The sequence below is a fragment of the Petromyzon marinus genome, chromosome 82, assembly GCF_048934315.1.
Source record: "Petromyzon marinus isolate PM22_M1 ecotype Great Lakes invasive population chromosome 82, UKy_Petmar_22M1.pri1.0, whole genome shotgun sequence".
In the NCBI taxonomy this organism is placed as follows: domain Eukaryota; kingdom Metazoa; phylum Chordata; class Hyperoartia; order Petromyzontiformes; family Petromyzontidae; genus Petromyzon; species Petromyzon marinus.
The window spans coordinates 4,497,972-4,518,830 of record NC_133747.1 but is presented as its reverse complement, the minus strand read 5'-3'; the positions used below and the strand labels follow the sequence as shown (position 1 = coordinate 4,518,830).

Sequence of the window (20,859 nt, the reverse complement as noted above, 5' to 3'; positions counted from 1 at the left end):
TCTCTCTCTGTGCCTCTCTGTCTCACTGTGTGTCTCTCTGTGTGTCTCTCGCTGTGTCTCTCTCTGTCTCCCTGTGTCTCACTGTCTCTCTGTCTCTCTCTCTGTCTCTCTCTGTGTCTCTCCCCGTGTGTCTCTCACCGCAGGCTGGACGGGCGAGCGAGTGTGCCTGGCGGGAGACTCAGCTGGGGGCAACCTGTGTCTCTGTGTGTGTCTCTCTGTCTCACTGTCTCTCTGTCTCTCTCTCTGTCTCTCTCTGTGTGTCTCTCTCTGTCTCTCTCTCTGTGTCTCTCTCCCCAGGCTGGACGGGCGAGCGAGTGTGCCTGGCGGGAGACTCAGCTGGGGGCAACCTGTGTCTGGCGCTGTGTGTCTCTCTGTCTCACTGTGTCTCTCTCTGTCTCTCTCGCTGTGTCTCTCTCACTGTCTCACTGTCTCTCTCGCTGTCTCTCTCCCCGTGTGTCTCTCTCCCCAGGCTGGACGGGCGAGCGAGTGTGCCTGGCGGGAGACTCAGCTGGGGGCAACCTGTGTCTGGCGCTGTGTTTGCGGGCGTCCGAGGTCGGCGTTCGTGTTCCAGACGGGATCCTGGCGGTCTACCCAGCCCTCATGCTAGGATGTTATCCGTCTCCGTCACGACTCCTGGCCCTGATGGACCCCATGCTGCCCCTGGGGGTCCTCAGCAAATGCCTAAGCGCGTACGCAGGTGAGAGACGGCGTGGGAGTCTGTGGGGGAGAGACTTTGACATTGGAGTCTGTGGGGGAGAGATTTTTACATTGGAGTCTGTGGGTAGACACTTTAACATTGAAGTCTATGGGTAGACACTTTAACATTGAAGTCTATGGGTAGACACTTTAACATTGAAGTCTATGGGTAGACACTTTAACATTGAAGTCTATGGATAGACACTTTAACATTGAAGTCTATGGATAGACACTTTAATATTGAAGTCTATGGGTAGACACTTTAACATTGGAGTCTGTGGGTAGACACTTTAACATTGAAGTCTATGGGTAGACACTTTAACATTGAAGTCTATGGGTAGACACTTTAACATTGAAGTCTATGGGTAGACACTTTAACATTGAAGTCTATGGGTAGACACTTTAACATTGAAGTCTATGGGTAGACACTTTAACATTGGAGTCTGTGGGTAGACACTTTAACATTGGAGTCTGTGGGTAGACACTTTAACATTGAAGTCTATGGGTAGACACTTTAACATTGAAGTCTATGGGTAGACACTTTAACATTGGAGTCTGTGGGGGAGAGACTTTAACATTGAAGTCTGTGGGTAGACACTTTAACATTGGAGTCTGTGGGGGAGAGACTTTGACATTGGAGTCTGTGGGTAGACACTTTAACATTGGAGTCTATGGGTAGACACTTTAACATTGAAGTTTGTGGGGGAGAGACTTTAACATTGAAGTCTGTGGGTAGACACTTTAACATTGGAGTCTGTGGGTAGACACTTTAACATTGAAGTCTATGGGTAGACACTTTAACATTGGAGTCTGTGGGTAGACACTTTAACATTGAAGTCTATGGGTAGACACTTTAACATTGGAGTCTATGGGTAGACACTTTAACATTGAAGTCTATGGGTAGACACTTTAACATTGAAGTCTATGGGTAGACACTTTAACATTGGAGTCTATGGGTAGACACTTTAACATTGAAGTGTATGGGTAGACACTTTAACATTGAAGTGTATGGGTAGACACTTTAACATTGAAGTCTATGGGTAAACACTTTAACATTGAAGTCTATGGGTAGACACTTTAACATTGAAGTCTATGGGTAGACACTTTAACATTGACGTCTATGGGTAGACACTTTAACATTGAAGTGTATGGGTAGACACTTTAACATTGAAGTCTATGGGTAGACACTTTAACATTGAAGTCTACGGGTAGACACTTTAACATTGAAGTCTATGGGTAGACACTTTAACATTGAAGTCTATGGGTAGACACTTTAACATTGAAGTCTATGGGTAGACACTTTAACATTGAAGTCTATGGGTAGACACTTTAACATTGAAGTCTATGGGTAGACACTTTAACATTGAAGTCTATGGGTAGACACTTTAACATTGAAGTCTATGGGTAGACACTTTAACATTGAAGTCTATGGGTAGACACTTTAACATTGAAGTCTATGGATAGACACTTTAATATTGAAGTCTATGGGTAGACACTTTAACATTGGAGTCTGTGGGTAGACACTTTAACATTGAAGTCTATGGGTAGACACTTTAACATTGAAGTCTATGGGTAGACACTTTAACATTGAAGTCTATGGGTAGACACTTTAACATTGAAGTCTATGGGTAGACATTTTAACATTGAAGTCTATGGGTAGACACTTTAACATTGGAGTCTATGGGTAGACACTTTAACATTGAAGTCTATGGGTAGACACTTTATCATTGAAGTCTATGGGTAGAAACTTTAACATTGAAGTCTGTGGGTAGACACTTTAACATTGGAGTCTGTGGGGGAGAGACTTTAACATTGAAGTCTATGGGTAGACACTTTAACATTGAAGTCTATGGGTAGACACTTTAACATTGAAGTCTATGGGTAGACACTTTAACATTGAAGTCTATGGGTAGACACTTTAACATTGAAGTCTATGGGTAGACACTTTAACATTGAAGTCTATGGGTAGACACTTTAACATTGGAATCTGTGGGTAGACACTTTAACATTGGAGTCTGTGGGTAGACACTTTAACATTGAAGTCTGTGGGTAGACACTTTAACATTGAAGTCTATGGGTAGACACTTTAACATTGAAGTCTATGGGTAGACACTTTAACATTGAAGTCTGTGGGTAGACACTTTAACATTGAAGTCTATGGGTAGACACTTTAACATTGGAGTCTGTGAGTAGACACTTTAACATTGGAGTCTGTGAGTAGACACTTTAACATTGGAGTCTGTGGGGAGAGACTTTAACATTGAAGTCTATGGGTAGGCACTTTAACATTGGAGTCTGTGGGGAGACACTTTAACATTGAAGTCTATGGGCAGACACTTTAACATTGAAGTCTGTGGGTAGACACTTTAACATTGAAGTCTATGGGTAGGCACTTTAACATTGGAGTCTGTGGGGGAGAGACTTTAACATTGGAGTCTGTGGGGGAGAGACTTTAACATTGAAGTCTATGGGTAGACACTTTAACATTGAAGTCTGTGGGTAGACACTTTAACATTGGAGTCTGTGGGGAGAGACTTTAACATTGGAGTCTGTGGGGAGACACTTTAACATTGAAGTCTATGGGCAGACACTTTAACATTGAAGTCTATGGGTAGACACTTTAACATTTAAGTCTATGGGTGGACACTTTAACATTGAAGTCTATGGGTAGAGACTTTAACATTGGAGTCTGTGGGTAGACACTTTAACATTGGAGTCTGTGGGTAGACACTTTAACATTGGAGTCTGTGAGTAGACACTTTAACATTGGAGTCTGTGGGGAGAGACTTTAACATTGAAGTCTATGGGTAGGCACTTTAACATTGGAGTCTGTGGGGAGACACTTTTACATTGAAGTCTATGGGCAGACACTTTAACATTGAAGTCTATGGGTAGACACTTTAACATTGAAGTCTATGGGTAGACACTTTAACATTGAAGTCTATGGGTAGACACTTTAACATTGGAATCTGTGGGTAGACACTTTAACATTGGAGTCTGTGGGTAGACACTTTAACATTGAAGTCTGTGGGTAGACACTTTAACATTGAAGTCTATGGGTAGACACTTTAACATTGAAGTCTATGGGTAGACACTTTAACATTGAAGTCTATGGGTAGACACTTTAACATTGAAGTCTATGGGTAGACACTTTAACATTGGAGTCTGTGAGTAGACACTTTAACATTGGAGTCTGTGGGTAGACACTTTAACATTGGAGTCTGTGAGTAGACACTTTAACATTGGAGTCTGTGGGGAGAGACTTTAACATTGAAGTCTATGGGTAGGCACTTTAACATTGGAGTCTGTGGGGAGACACTTTAACATTGAAGTCAATGGGCAGACACTTTAACATTGAAGTCTGTGGGTAGACACTTTAACATTGAAGTCTATGGGTAGGCACTTTAACATTGGAGTCTGTGGGGGAGAGACTTTAACATTGGAGTCTGTGGGGGAGAGACTTTAACATTGAAGTCTATGGGTAGACACTTTAACATTGAAGTCTGTGGGTAGACACTTTAACATTGGAGTCTGTGGGGAGAGACTTTAACATTGGAGTCTGTGGGGAGACACTTTAACATTGAAGTCTATGGGCAGACACTTTAACATTGAAGTCTATGGGTAGACACTTTAACATTTAAGTCTATGGGTGGACACTTTAACATTGAAGTCTATGGGTAGAGACTTTAACATTGGAGTCTGTGGGTAGACACTTTAACATTGGAGTCTGTGGGTAGACACTTTAACATTGGAGTCTGTGAGTAGACACTTTAACATTGGAGTCTGTGGGGAGAGACTTTAACATTGAAGTCTATGGGTAGGCACTCTAACATTGGAGTCTGTGCGGAGACACTTTAACATTGAAGTCTATGGGCAGACACTTTAACATTGAAGTCTATGGGTAGACACTTTAACATTGAAGTCTATGGGTAGACACTTTAACATTGAAGTCTATGGGTAGACACTTTAACATTGGAATCTGTGGGTAGACACTTTAACATTGGAGTCTGTGGGTAGACACTTTAACATTGAAGTCTGTGGGTAGACACTTTAACATTGAAGTCTATGGGTAGACACTTTAACATTGATGTCTATGGGTAGACACTTTAACATTGAAGTCTGTGGGTAGACACTTTAACATTGGAGTCTGTGAGTAGACACTTTAACATTGGAGTCTGTGGGGAGAGACTTTAACATTGAAGTCTATGGGTAGGCACTTTAACATTGGAGTCTGTGGGGAGACACTTTAACATTGAAGTCTATGGGCAGACACTTTAACATTGAAGTCTGTGGGTAGACACTTTAACATTGAAGTCTATGGGTAGGCACTTTAACATTGGAGTCTGTGGGGGAGAGACTTTAACATTGGAGTCTGTGGGGGAGAGACTTTAACATTGAAGTCTATGGGTAGACACTTTAACATTGAAGTCTGTGGGTAGACACTTTAACATTGGAGTCTGTGGGGAGAGACTTTAACATTGGAGTCTGTGGGGAGACACTTTAACATTGAAGTCTATGGGCAGACACTTTAACATTGAAGTCTATGGGTAGACACTTTAACATTTAAGTCTATGGGTGGACACTTTAACATTGAAGTCTATGGGTAGAGACTTTAACATTGGAGTCTGTGGGTAGACACTTTAACATTGGAGTCTGTGGGTAGACACTTTAACATTGGAGTCTGTGAGTAGACACTTTAACATTGGAGTCTGTGGGGAGAGACTTTAACATTGAAGTCTATGGGTAGGCACTTTAACATTGGAGTCTGTGGGGAGACACTTTAACATTGAAGTCTATGGGCAGACACTTTAACATTGAAGTCTGTGGGTAGACACTTTAACATTGAAGTCTATGGGTAGGCACTTTAACATTGGAGTCTGTGGGGGAGAGACTTTAACATTGGAGTCTGTGGGGGAGAGACTTTAACATTGAAGTCTATGGGTAGACACTTTAACATTGAAGTCTGTGGGTAGACACTTTAACATTGGAGTCTGTGGGGAAAGACTTTAACATTGGAGTCTGTGGGGAGACACTTTAACATTGAAGTCTATGGGCAGACACTTTAACATTGAAGTCTATGGGTAGACACTTTAACATTTAAGTCTATGGGTGGACACTTTAACATTGAAGTCTATGGGTAGAGACTTTAACATTGGAGTCTGTGGGTAGACACTTTAACATTGGAGTCTGTGGGTAGACACTTTAACATTGGAGTCTGTGAGTAGACACTTTAACATTGGAGTCTGTGGGGAGAGACTTTAACATTGAAGTCTATGGGTAGGCACTTTAACATTGGAGTCTGTGGGGAGACACTTTAACATTGAAGTCTATGGGCAGACACTTTAACATTGAAGTCTGTGGGTAGACACTTTAACATTGAAGTCTATGGGTAGGCACTTTAACATTGGAGTCTGTGGGGGAGAGACTTTAACATTGGAGTCTGTGGGGGAGAGACTTTAACATTGAAGTCTATGGGTAGACACTTTAACATTGAAGTCTGTGGGTAGACACTTTAACATTGGAGTCTGTGGGGAGAGACTTTAACATTGGAGTCTGTGGGGAGACACTTTAACATTGAAGTCTATGGGCAGACACTTTAACATTGAAGTCTATGGGTAGACACTTTAACATTTAAGTCTATGGGTGGACACTTTAACATTGAAGTCTATGGGTAGAGACTTTAACATTGGAGTCTGTGGGTAGACACTTTAACATTGGAGTCTGTGGGGAGAGACTTTAACATTGAAGTCTATGGGTAGACACTTTAACATTGAAGTCTGTGGGTAGACACTTTAACATTGGAGTCTGTGGGGAGAGACTTTAACATTGGAGTCTGTGGGGAGACACTTTAACATTGAAGTCTATGGGCAGACACTTTAACATTGAAGTCTATGGGTAGACACTTTAACATTTAAGTCTATGGGTGGACACTTTAACATTGAAGTCTATGGGTAGAGACTTTAACATTGGAGTCTGTGGGTAGACACTTTAACATTGGAGTCTGTGGGTAGACACTTTAACATTGGAGTCTGTGAGTAGACACTTTAACATTGGAGTCTGTGGGGAGAGACTTTAACATTGAAGTCTATGGGTAGGCACTCTAACATTGGAGTCTGTGGGGAGACACTTTAACATTGAAGTCTATGGGCAGACACTTTAACATTGAAGTCTATGGGTAGACACTTTAACATTGAAGTCTATGGGTAGACACTTTAACATTGAAGTCTATGGGTAGACACTTTAACATTGGAATCTGTGGGTAGACACTTTAACATTGGAGTCTGTGGGTAGACACTTTAACATTGAAGTCTGTGGGTAGACACTTTAACATTGAAGTCTATGGGTAGACACTTTAACATTGATGTCTATGGGTAGACACTTTAACATTGAAGTCTGTGGGTAGACACTTTAACATTGGAGTCTGTGAGTAGACACTTTAACATTGGAGTCTGTGGGGAGAGACTTTAACATTGAAGTCTATGGGTAGGCACTTTAACATTGGAGTCTGTGCGGAGACACTTTAACATTGAAGTCTATGGGCAGACACTTTAACATTGAAGTCTGTGGGTAGACACTTTAACATTGAAGTCTATGGGTAGGCACTTTAACATTGGAGTCTGTGGGGGAGAGACTTTAACATTGGAGTCTGTGGGGGAGAGACTTTAACATTGAAGTCTATGGGTAGACACTTTAACATTGAAGTCTGTGGGTAGACACTTTAACATTGGAGTCTGTGGGGAGAGACTTTAACATTGGAGTCTGTGGGGAGACACTTTAACATTGAAGTCTATGGGCAGACACTTTAACATTGAAGTCTATGGGTAGACACTTTAACATTTAAGTCTATGGGTGGACACTTTAACATTGAAGTCTATGGGTAGAGACTTTAACATTGGAGTCTGTGGGTAGACACTTTAACATTGGAGTCTGTGGGTAGACACTTTAACATTGGAGTCTGTGAGTAGACACTTTAACATTGGAGTCTGTGGGGAGAGACTTTAACATTGAAGTCTATGGGTAGGCACTTTAACATTGGAGTCTGTGGGGAGACACTTTAACATTCAAGTCTATGGGCAGACACTTTAACATTGAAGTCTGTGGGTAGACACTTTAACATTGAAGTCTATGGGTAGGCACTTTAACATTGGAGTCTGTGGGGGAGAGACTTTAACATTGGAGTCTGTGGGGGAGAGACTTTAACATTGAAGTCTATGGGTAGACACTTTAACATTGAAGTCTGTGGGTAGACACTTTAACATTGGAGTCTGTGGGGAAAGACTTTAACATTGGAGTCTGTGGGGAGACACTTTAACATTGAAGTCTATGGGCAGACACTTTAACATTGAAGTCTATGGGTAGACACTTTAACATTTAAGTCTATGGGTGGACACTTTAACATTGAAGTCTATGGGTAGAGACTTTAACATTGGAGTCTGTGGGTAGACACTTTAACATTGGAGTCTGTGGGTAGACACTTTAACATTGGAGTCTGTGAGTAGACACTTTAACATTGGAGTCTGTGGGGAGAGACTTTAACATTGAAGTCTATGGGTAGGCACTTTAACATTGGAGTCTGTGGGGAGACACTTTAACATTGAAGTCTATGGGCAGACACTTTAACATTGAAGTCTGTGGGTAGACACTTTAACATTGAAGTCTATGGGTAGGCACTTTAACATTGGAGTCTGTGGGGGAGAGACTTTAACATTGGAGTCTGTGGGGGAGAGACTTTAACATTGAAGTCTATGGGTAGACACTTTAACATTGAAGTCTGTGGGTAGACACTTTAACATTGGAGTCTGTGGGGAGAGACTTTAACATTGGAGTCTGTGGGGAGACACTTTAACATTGAAGTCTATGGGCAGACACTTTAACATTGAAGTCTATGGGTAGACACTTTAACATTTAAGTCTATGGGTGGACACTTTAACATTGAAGTCTATGGGTAGAGACTTTAACATTGGAGTCTGTGGGTAGACACTTTAACATTGGAGTCTGTGGGGAGAGACTTTAACATTGAAGTCTATGGGTAGACACTTTAACATTGAAGTCTATGGTTAGACACTTAACATTGAAGTCTATGGGTAGACACTTTAACATTGAAGTCTATGGGTAGACACTTTAACATTGAAGTCTATGGGTAGACACTTTAACATTGAAGTCTATGGGTAGACACTTTAACATTGAAATCTATGGGTAGACACTTTAACACTGAAGTCTATGGGTAGACACTTTAACATTGAAGTCTATGGGTAGACACTTTAACATTGAAGTCTATGGGTAGACACTTAACATTGAAGTCTATGGGTAGACACTTTAACATTGAAGTCTATGGGTAGACACTTTAACATTGGAGTCTATGGGTAGACACTTTAACATTGAAGTCTATGGGTAGACACTTTAACATTGAAGTCTACGGGTAGACACTTTAACATTGAAGTCTATGGGTAGACACTTTAACATTGAAGTCTATGAGTAGACACTTTAACATCGAAGTCTACAGGTAGATACTTTTACATTGCAGTCTATGGGTAGACACTTTAACATTGAAGTCTACAGGTAGACACTTTAACATTGAAGTCTATGGGTAGACACTTTAACATTGAAGTCTATGGGTAGACACTTTAAATTGAAGTCTATGGGTAGACACTTTAACATTGAAGTCTACGGGTAGACACTTTAACATTGAAGTCTATGGGTAGACACTTTAACATTGAAGTCTATGGGTAGACACTTTAACATTGAAGTCTACGGGTAGACACTTTAACATTGAAGTCTACGGGTAGACACTTTAACATTGAAGTCTATGGGTAGACACTTTAACATTGAAGTCTATGGGTAGACATTTTAACATTGAAGTCTACAGGTAGACACTTTAACATTGACACTTTAACATTACTAGGAGCGGTTTTTAGGAGCTCTTGCTAGGAGCTGTTGCTAGGAGCTGTTGCTTATTGCCATTGCGAGGAGCGGTTGCTAGGAGCGGTTGCTAGGAGCGGTTGCTAGGAGCCGTTGCTAGGTGCGGTTGCTAGGAGCGGTTGCTCGGAGCGGTTGCTAGGAGTCGTTGCTAGGAGCCGTTGCTAGGAGCCGTTGCTAGGAGCCGTTGCTAGGAGCTGTTGCTAGGAGCCATTGCTAATTGCCGTTGCTAGGAACCGTTGCTAGGAGCGGTTGCTGCGAGATGTTGCTAATTGCCGTTGCTAGGAGCCGTTGCTAGGAGCCGTTGCTAGGAGCCGTTGCTAGGAGCCGTTGCTAGGAGCCGTTGCTAGGAGCCGTTGCTTGGAGCCGTTGCTAGGAGCCGTTGCTAGGAGCCGTTGCTAGGAGCCGTTGCTAGGAGCCGTTGCTAGGAGCCGTTGCTAGGAGCCGTTGCTAGGAGCCGTTGCTAGGAGCCGTTGCTAGGAGCCGTTGCTTGGAGCCGTTGCTAGGAACCGTTGCTAGGAGCCGTTGCTTGGAGCCGTTGCTTGGAGCCGTTGCTAGGAGCCGTTGCTAGGAGCCGTTGCTAGGAGCCGTTGCTTGGAGCCGTTGCTAGGAGCCGTTGCTAGGAGCCGTTGCTAGGAGCCGTTGCTAGGAGCCGTTGCTAGGAGCCGTTGCTAGGAGCCGTTGCTAGGAGCCGTTGCTAGGAGCCGTTGCTAGGAGCCGTTGCTAGGAGCGGTTGAGTGCTCACCACGGTGCCTTTTGTGGGTCCAGGAGGAGACTCGGGCCCCGTTGCCGTGGCAACCCCGAGGCCTACGCTGGGTCTCCGTGGCGACGCTGCCAACATCCTTCGGGGGATTCGCAACGGAGCGAGCGACTTCCTGCTGGGCCTGCTGAGGGGGAGAACCGCTGCCTGTGAGAGACACAACAACAACAACAAACACAACAACTACTACAACAACGACTACTACAACAACTACTACAACAACAACTACAACAACAAACACAACAACAACTACAACGACTACAACAACCACTACCACAACTACAACAACTACAACTACTACAACCACTACCACAACAACTACAACAACAAACACAACAACAACCACTACTACAACAACCACTACCACATCAACAACAACTACAACAACAAACACCACTACTACAACAACTACAACCACAACCACTACAACTACAAACACCACTACTACAACAACTACAACAACAACAACAAACACAACAACAACTACAACAACTACAACAACAACAACAACCACTACAACAACAACTACAACAACGACAACAACAACTACTACAACAACCACAACAACAACCACAACCACCACCACTACAACCACTACCACCACAACAACAACAACCACTACCACAACAACAACCACTACAACTACAAACACCACCACTACTACTACAACAACTACCACAACAACAACAACTACAACAACTACTACAACAACGACTACTACAACAACCACAACTACAACAACTACAACAACCACAACAACAACCACAACCACCACCACTACAACCACTACCACCACAACAACAACCACTACCACAACAACTACAACAACTACTACAACAACGACTACTACAACAACCACAACAACTACAACAACTACAACAACCACTACCACAACAACAACTACAACAACAACTACAACCACTACCACAACAACTACAACAACAACCACTACAACTACAAACACCACTACTATAACAACAACTACTACAACAACTACAACCACTACCACAACAACTACAACAACAGCTACTACAACCACTACCACAACAACTACAACCACAACCACAACAACCACTACCACAACAACCACAACAACTACTACCACTACAACCACTGCCACTACAACCACTGCCACTACCACAAACACCACAACAACAACCACAACCACCACCACTACAACAACAACCACAACTACTACTACAACCACAACCACCACCACTACAACCACTACCACCACAACAACTACAACCACTACCACTACTACAACCACAACTACCACAACTACTACAACAACCACAACCACTACCACAACAACTACTACCACTACAACCACAACAACAAACACTACCACAACTACAACCACAAACACCACAACCACTACTACTACCACAACTACAACCACAACTACCACAACTACTACAACAACCACAACTACAACAACCACAACCACTACAACAACCACAACAACCACAAACACAAACACCACAACAACCACAACAACCACTACAACAACTACAACCACTACCACAACTACTACAACAACCACTACAACAACCACTACCACAACAACAACTACTACCACTACTACTACAATCATCACAACCACTACAACAACCACTACCACAACAACTACTACAACAACCACAACAAACACAAACACCACAACCACTACAACAACCACAACACTACCACAACAACAACAACTACTACAACTACAACCACAACTACCACAACTACTACAACCACTACAACTACTACTACAACCACCACAACCACTACTACAACAACAACAACAACCATCACAACAACTACAACCACTACCACAACTACAACCACAACTACTACTACAACAACCACCACAACAACCACCACTACAACCACCACTACAACCACCACTACTACAACCACTACCACCACAACTACTACCACAACCACTACAACCACAAACACCACAACCACAACAACAACTACTACCACCACCACAACTACCACCACAACAACCACTACTACCACTACAACTACAACCACAACAACCATCACCACTACATCCACTACCACCACAACAACAACCACCACAACCACAACACTACTACAACCACCACAGCCACTACAGCCACTAACACTACAACCACTATCACTACCATCACCACCACTCCACCACTACCACCACCACCACTACCACCACTATCACTACTACCACTACCACCACTACCACCACAACCACACAACAGCCACAACCACCACAACCACCACCACAACAACCACAACAACCACTACCACCACTACCACTACAACCACTGCAACAACCACCACAACCACCACCACAACAACAACCACAATTACCAAAACAACCACTACCATCACAACCACTACCACCACCACAACCACCGCAACCACAAAAACAACCACAAAAACAACCACAACCACTACAACCACCTCCACGACCACTACCACCACTACCACCACCATCACCATCTCTCTCCCCATCTCTCTCTCCATCTCTCTCTCATCTCTCTCTCCATCTCTCTCCCCATCTCTCTCCCCATCTCTCTCTCATCTCTCTCCCCATCTCCCCCCATTTCCTCCCCCATCTCTTCTCCCCATCTCTCCCCATCTCTCTCTCCCCATCTCTCTCCCCATCTCTCTCCCCATCTCTCTCCCCATCTCTCCATCTCCCCCCATCTCTCTCCCCATCTCTCTCCCCATCTCTCTCTCCCCATCTCTCTCCCCATCTCTCTCCCCATCTCTCTCTCCCATCTCTCTCTCCCCATCTCTCTCCCCATCTCTCTCCCCATCTCTCTCCCCATCTCTCTCCCCATCTCTCTCCCCATCTCTCCATCTCCCATCTCTCTCCCCATCTCTCTCCCCATCTCTCTCTCCATCTCTCCCCCCATCTCTCCCCCCATCTCTCTCTCCATCTCTCTCTCTCCATCTCTCTCTCTCTCCATCTCTCTCTCCCCATCTCTCTCTCCCCATCTCTCTCCCCATCTCTCTCCCCATCTCTCTCCCCATCTCTCTCCCCATCTCTCTCCCCCATCTCCCTCTCCCCATCTCTCTCCCCATCTCTCTCCCCATCTCTCTCCCCATCTCTCTCCCCATCTCTCTCCCATCTCTCTCCCCATCCTCTCTCCATCTCTCTCCCCATCTCTCTCCCCATCTCTCTCCCCATCTCTCCCCATCTCTCTCCCCATCTCTCTCCCCATCTCTCTCCCCATCTCTCTCCCCATCTCTCTCCCCATCTCTCTCTCCCCATCTCTCTCCCCATCTCTCTCCCCATCTCTCTCCCCATCTCTCTCCCCATCTCTCCATCTCCCCCCATCTCTCTCCCCATCTCTCTCCCCATCTCTCCCCATCTCTCTCTCCCCATCTCTCCCCATCTCTCTCCCCATCTCTCTCCCCATCTCTCCATCTCCCCATCTCTCTCCCCATCTCTCTCCCCATCTCTCTCTCCCCATCTCTCTCTCCCCATCTCTCTCTCCCCATCTCTCTCTCCATCTCTCCCCCCATCTCTCCCCCCATCTCTCTCTCCATCTCTCTCTCTCCATCTCTCTCTCTCCATCTCTCTCTCTCCATCTCTCTCCCCCATCTCTCTCTCCCCATCTCTCTCCCCATCCTCTCCCCATCTCTCTCTCCCCATCTCTCTCCCCATCTCTCTCTCCCATCCTCTCCCCATCTCTCCCCATCTCTCTCTCCCCATCTCTCTCCCCATCTCTCTCTCCCCATCTCTCTCCCCATTTCTCTCCCCATCTCTCTCCCCATTTCTCTCCCCATTTCTCTCCCCATCTCTCTCTCCCCATCTCTCTCTCCCCATCTCTCTCCCCATCTCTCTCTCCACCCATCTCTCTCCCCATCTCTCTCTCCCCATCTCTCTCTCCCCATCTCTCTCTCCCCATCTCTCTCTCCCCATCTCTCTCCCCATCTCTCTCCCCATCTCTCTCCCCATCTCTCCATCTCCCCCCATCTCTCCCCCCATCTCTCTCCCCATCCTCTCCCCATCTCTCTCCCCATCTCTCTCCCCATCTCTCTCCCCATCTCTCTCCCCATCTCTCTCTCTCCCCATCTCTCTCCCCATCTCTCTCCCCATCTCTCTCCCCATCTCTCCATCTCCCCATCTCTCTCCCCATCTCTCTCCCCATCTCTCTCTCCCCATCTCTCTCTCCCATCTCTCTCCCCATCTCTCTCCCCATCTCTCTCTCCCCATCTCTCTCCCCACTCTCTCTCCCCATCTCTCTCCCCATCTCTCTCCCCATCTCTCTCCCCATCTCTCTCCCATCCTCTCTCCCATCTCGCTCTCCCCATCTCGCTCTCCCCATCTCTCTCCCCATCTCTCTCTCCCCATCTCTCTCCCCATCTCTCTCCCCATCTCTCCCCATCTCTCTCTCCCCATCTCTCTCCCCATCTCTCTCCCCATCTCTCTCCCCATCTCTCTCTCCCATTTCTCTCCCCATCTCTCTCCCCATTTCTCTCCCCATATCTCTCCCCATATCTCTCCCCCATCTCTCTCTCCCCATCTCTCTCCCCATCTCTCTCCCCCATCTCTCTCCCATCTCTCTCCCCATCTCTCTCTCCCCATCTCTCTCCCCATCTCTCTCTCCATCTCTCCCCCCATCTCTCTCCCCATCTCTCTCCCCATCTCTCTCCCCATCTCTCTCCCCCATCTCTCTCCCCATCTCTCTCCCCATCTCTCCCCCATCTCTCTCTCCCCATCTCTCTCTCCCCATCTCTCTCTCCCCATCTCTCTCCCATCTCTCTCCCCATCTCTCTCCCCATCTCTCCATCTCCCCCCATCTCTCTCCCCATCTCTCTCCCCATCTCTCTCCCCATCTCTCTCCCCATCTCTCTCCCCATCTCTCTCTCTCCCCATCTCTCTCCCCATCTCTCTCCCCATCTCTCTCCCCATCTCTCTCCCCATCTCTCCATCTCCCCCCATCTCTCTCCCCATCTCTCTCCCCATCTCTCCCCATCTCTCTCTTCCCCATCTCTCTCCCCATCTCTCTCCCCATCTCTCTCCCCATCTCTCCATCTCCCCATCTCTCTCCCCATCTCTCTCCCCATCTCTCTCTCCCCATCTCTCTCTCCCCATCTCTCTCTCCCCATCTCTCTCCCATCTCTCTCCCCATCTCTCTCCCCATCTCTCTCTCCCCATCTCTCTCCCCATCTCTCTCTCTCCCCATCTCTCTCCCCATCTCTCTCCCCATCTCTCTCCCCATCTCTCTCCCATCTCTCTCCATCTCTCTCCCCATCTCTCTCTCCCCATCTCTCTCCCCATCTCTCTCTCCCCATCTCTCTCTCCCCATCTCTCTCCCCATCTCTCTCCCCATCTCTCCCCATCTCTCTCTCCCCATCTCTCTCCCCATCTCTCTCCCCATCTCTCTCCCCATCTCTCTCCCCATCTCTCTCCCCATTTCTCTCCCCATCTCTCTCCCCATTCTCTCCCCATATCTCTCCCCATCTCTCTCTCCCCATCTCTCTCTCCCCATATCTCTCCCCATCTCTCTCTCCCCATCTCTCTCCCCATCTCTCTCCCCATCTCTCTCCCATCTCTCTCCCCATCTCTCTCTCCCCATCTCTCTCCCCATCTCTCTCTCCATCTCTCCCCCCATCTCTCTCCCCCATCTCTCTCCCCATCTCTCTCCCCATCTCTCTCCCCATCTCTTTCCCCATCTCTCTCCCCATCTCTCTCCCCATCTCTCTCCCCCATCTCTCCCCCATCTCTCTCCCCATCTCTCTCCCCCATCTCTCTCCCCATCTCTCTCCCCATCTCTCTCCCCCAACTCTCTCCCCATCTATCTCTCTCTCCCCATCTCTCTCCCCATCTCTCCCCCCATCTCTCTCCCCCCATCTCTCCCTCCATCTCTCTCCCCATCTCTCTCCCCATCTTTCTCCCCATCTCTCTCTCCATCTCTCTCCCCATCTCTCTCCCCATCTCTCTCCCATCTCTCTCCCCATCTCTCTCCCCATCTCCCTCCCCATCTCCCTCCCCATCTCCCTCCCCATCTCCCCCCATCTCTCCCTCCCCATCTCTCTCCCCATCTCCCCCCATCTCTCTCCCCATCTCCCTCCCCATCTCCCTCCCCATCTCCCTCCCCATCTCCCCCCATCTCTCCCTCCCCATCTCTCTCCCCATCTCCCCCCATCTCTCTCCCATCTCTCTCTCCCCATCTCTCTCCCCATCTCTCTCTCCCCATCTCTCTCCCCATCTCTCTCTCCCCATCTCTCTCCCCATCCTCTCTCCCCATCTCTCTCCCCATCTCTCCCCATCTCTCTCTCCCCATCTCTCTCCCCATCTCTCTCCCCATCTCTCTCCCCATCTCTCTCCCCATTTCTCTCCCCATCTCTCTCCCCATTTCTCTCCCCATCTCTCTCCCCATCTCTCTCCCCACTCTCTCCCCCATCTCTCTCCCCCATTCTCTCTCCCCAACTCTCTCCCCATCTATCCTCTCTCTCCCCATCTCTCTCCCCATCTCTCCCCCCATCCTCTCTCTCCCCATCTCTCTCCCCATCTCTCTCTCCCCATCTCTCTCCCCATCTCCCCCCATTTCTCTCCCCATCTCTCTCCCCATCTCTCCCCATCTCTCTCTCCCCATCTCTCTCCCCATCTCTCTCCCCATCTCTCTCCCCATCTCTCCATCTCCCCCCATCTCTCTCCCCATCTCTCTCCCCATCTCTCTCTCCCCATCTCTCTCCCCATCTCTCTCCCATCTCTCTCCCCATCTCTCTCCCCATCTCTCTCTCCATCTCTCCCCCCATCTCTCCCCCCATCTCTCTCTCCATCTCTCTCTCTCCATCTCTCTCTCTCCATCCTCTCTCCCCATCTCTCTCTCCCCATCTCTCTCCCCATCTCTCTCCCCATCTCTCTCCCCATCTCTCCCCATCTCTCTCTCCCCATCTCTCTCCCCATCTCTCTCCCCATCTCTCTCCCCATCTCTCCATCTCCCCCCATCTCTCTCCCCATCTCTCTCCCCATCTCTCCTCCCCATCTCTCTCCCCATCTCTCTCTCATCTCTCTCCCCATCTCCCCCCATTTCTCTCCCCATCTCTCTCCCATCTCTCCCCATCTCTCTCTCCCCATCTCTCTCCCCATCTCTCTCCCCATCTCTCTCCCCATCTCTCCATCTCCCCCATCTCTCCTCTCCCCATCTCTCTCCCCATCTCTCTCTCCATCTCTCCCCCATCTCTCTCTCCCCATCTCTCTCCCCATCTCTCTCTCCCCATCTCTCTCCCCATCTCTCTCCCCATCTCTCCCCATCTCTCTCTCCCCATCTCTCTCCCCATCTCTCTCCCCATCTTTCTCCCCATTTCTCTCCCCATCTCTCTCCCCCATTTCTCTCCCCATATCTCCCCATCTCTCTCTCCCCATCTCTCTCTCCCCATCTCTCTCCCCATCTCTCTCCCCATCTCTCTCCCCATCTCTCTCCCCATTCTCTCTCCCCATCTCTCTCCCCATCTCTCTCTCCATCTCTCCCCCCATCTCTCTCTCCCCATCTCTCTCCCCATCTCTCTCCCCATCTCTCTCCCCATCTCTCTCTCCCCATCTCTCTCTCCCCATCTCTCTCTCCCCCATCTCTCTCTCCCATCTCTCTCCCCATCTCTCTCCCCATCTCTCTCCCCATCTCTCCATCTCCCCCCATCTCTCTCCCCATCTCTCTCCCCAGCTCTCTCCCCATCTCTCTCCCCATCTCTCTCTCTCCCCATCTCTCTCTCCCCATCTCTCTCCCCATCTCTCTCCCCATCTCTCCCCATCTCTCTCTCCCCATCTCTCTCCCCATCTCTCTCCCCATCTCTCTCCCCATCTCTCTCCCCATTTCTCTCCCCATCTCTCTCCCCATTTCTCTCCCCATATCTCTCCCCATCTCTCTCTCCCCATATCTCTCCCCATCTCTCTCTCCCCATCTCTCTCCCCATCTCTCTCCCCATCTCTCTCCCCATCTCTCTCCCATCTCTCTCCCCATCTCTCTCTCCCCATCTCTCTCCCCATCTCTCTCTCCATCTCTCCCCCCATCTCTCTCCCCATCTTTCTCCCCATCTCTCTCTCCATCTCTCTCCCCATCTCTCTCCCCATCTCTCTCCCATCTCTCTCCCATCTCTCTCCCCATCTCCCTCCCCATCTCCCTCCCCATCTCCCTCCCCATCTCCCCCCATCTCTCCCTCCCCATCTCTCTCCCCATCTCCCCCCATCTCTCTCCCCATCTCCCTCCCCATCTCCCTCCCCATCTCCCTCCCCATCTCCCCCCATCTCTCCCTCCCCATCTCTCTCCCCATCTCCCCCCATCTCTCTCCCCATCTCTCTCTCCCCATCTCTCTCCCCATCTCTCTCTCCCCATCTCTCTCCCCATCTCTCTCTCCCCATCTCTCTCCCCATCTCTCTCCCCATCTCTCTCCCCATCTCTCCCCATCTCTCTCTCCCCATCTCTCTCCCCATCTCTCTCCCCATCTCTCTCCCCATCTCTCTCCCCATTTCTCTCCCCATCTCTCTCCCCATTTCTCTCCCCATCTCTCTCCCATCTCTCTCCCCATCTCTCTCCCCCATCTCTCTCCCCCAACTCTCTCCCCATCTATCTCTCTCTCCCCATCTCTCTCCCCATCTCTCCCCCATCTCTCTCTCCCCATCTCTCTCCCCATCTCTCTCCCCCATCTCTCTCCCCATCTCTCTCCCCATCTCTCTCCCCATCTTCTCTCCCCATCTCTCTCTCCCCATCTCTCTCTCCCCATCTCTCTCTCCCCATCTCTCTCCCCATCTCTCTCCCCCATCTCTCCATCTCCCCCATCTCTCTCCCCATCTCTCTCCCCATCTCTCTCCCCATCTCTCTCCCCATCTCTCTCCCCATCTCTCTCCCCATCTCTCTCTCTCCCCATCTCTCTCCCCATCTCTCTCCCCATCTCTCTCCCCATCTCTCTCCCCATCTCTCCATCTCCCCCCATCTCTCTCCCATCTCTCTCCCCATCTCTCCCCCATCTCTCTCTCCCCATCTCTCTCCCCATCTCTCTCCCCATCTCTCTCCCCATCTCTCCATCTCCCCATCTCTCTCCCCATCTCTCTCCCCATCTCTCTCTCCCCATCTCTCTCTCCCCATCTCTCTCTCCCCATCTCTCTCCCCATCTCTCTCTCCCCATCTCTCTCTCCCCATCTCTCTCTCCCCATCTCTCTCTCCCCATCTCTCTCCCCATCTCTCTCCCCATCTCTCTCCCCATCTCTCTCCCCATCTCTCTCCCATCTCTCTCCCCATCTCTCTCTCCCCATCTCTCTCTCCCCATCTCTCTCTCCCCATCTCTCTCTCCCCATCTCTCTCCCCATCTCTCTCCCCATCTCTCTCTCCCCATCTCTCTCCCCATCTCTCTCCCCATCTCTCTCCCCATCTCTCTCCCCATTTCTCTCCCCATCTCTCTCCCCATTTCTCTCCCCATATCTCTCCCCATCTCTCTCTCCCCATATCTCTCCCCATCTCTCTCTCCCCATCTCTCTCCCATCTCTCTCCCCATCTCTCTCCCCATCTCTCTCCCATCTCTCTCCCCATCTCTCTCTCCCCATCTCTCTCCCCATCTCTCTCTCCATCTCTCCCCCCATCTCTCTCCCCATCTCTCTCCCCATCTCTCTCCCCATCTCTCTCCCTCTCTCTCTCCCCATCTCTCTCCCCATCTCTCTCCCCATCTCTCTCCCCATCTCTCTCCCCCATCTCTCTCCCCATCTCTCTCCCCATCTCTCTCCCCCATCTCTCTCCCCATCTCTCTCCCCATCTCTCTCCCCCAACTCTCTCCCCATCTATCTCTCTCTCCCCATCTCTCTCCCCATCTCTCTCCCCATCTCTCCCCCCATCTCTCTCCCCCCATCTCTCCCTCCATCTCTCTCCCCATCTTTCTCCCCATCTCTCTCTCCATCTCTCTCCCCATCTCTCTCCCCATCTCTCTCCCATCTCTCTCCCATCTCTCTCCCCATCTCCCTCCCCATCTCCCTCCCCATCTCCCTCCCCATCTCCCCCCATCTCTCCCTCCCCATCTCTCTCCCATCTCCCCCATCTCTCTCCCCATCTCCCTCCCCATCTCCCTCCCCATCTCCCTCCCCATCTCCCCCCATCTCTCCCTCCCCATCTCTCTCCCCATCTCCCCCCATCTCTCTCCCCATCTCTCTCTCCCCATCTCTCTCCCCATCTCTCTCTCCCCATCTCTCTCCCCATCTCTCTCTCCCCATCTCTCTCCCCATCTCTCTCCCCAACTCTCTCCCCATCTCTCCCCATCTCTCTCTCCCATCTCTCTCCCCATCTCTCTCCCCATCTCTCTCCCCATCTCTCTCCCCATTTCTCTCCCCATCTCTCTCCCCATTTCTCTCCCCATCTCTCTCCCCATCTCTCTCCCCATCTCTCTCCCCCATCTCTCTCCCCCAACTCTCTCCCCATCTATCTCTCTCTCCCCATCTCTCTCCCCATCTCTCCCCCATCTCTCTCTCCCCATCTCTCTCCCCATCTCTCTCCCCATCTCTCTCCCCATCTCTC

At 48.7% G+C, this 20,859-nt stretch overlaps 1 protein-coding gene across 1 annotated transcript in view; it reads left to right on the top strand.

The window, feature by feature from the left end:
• Window positions 1-20,859, top strand: part of LIPE (lipase E, hormone sensitive type) — a 112,045-nt gene that overhangs the window by 61,559 nt on the left and 29,627 nt on the right. Inside the window, exons 12-13 of the mRNA XM_076057480.1 lie at window positions 470-697; window positions 10,381-10,521. Coding sequence (XP_075913595.1) covers window positions 470-697; window positions 10,381-10,521 — 369 coding nt within the window. The remainder of the gene's footprint in view (window positions 1-469; window positions 698-10,380; window positions 10,522-20,859) is intronic.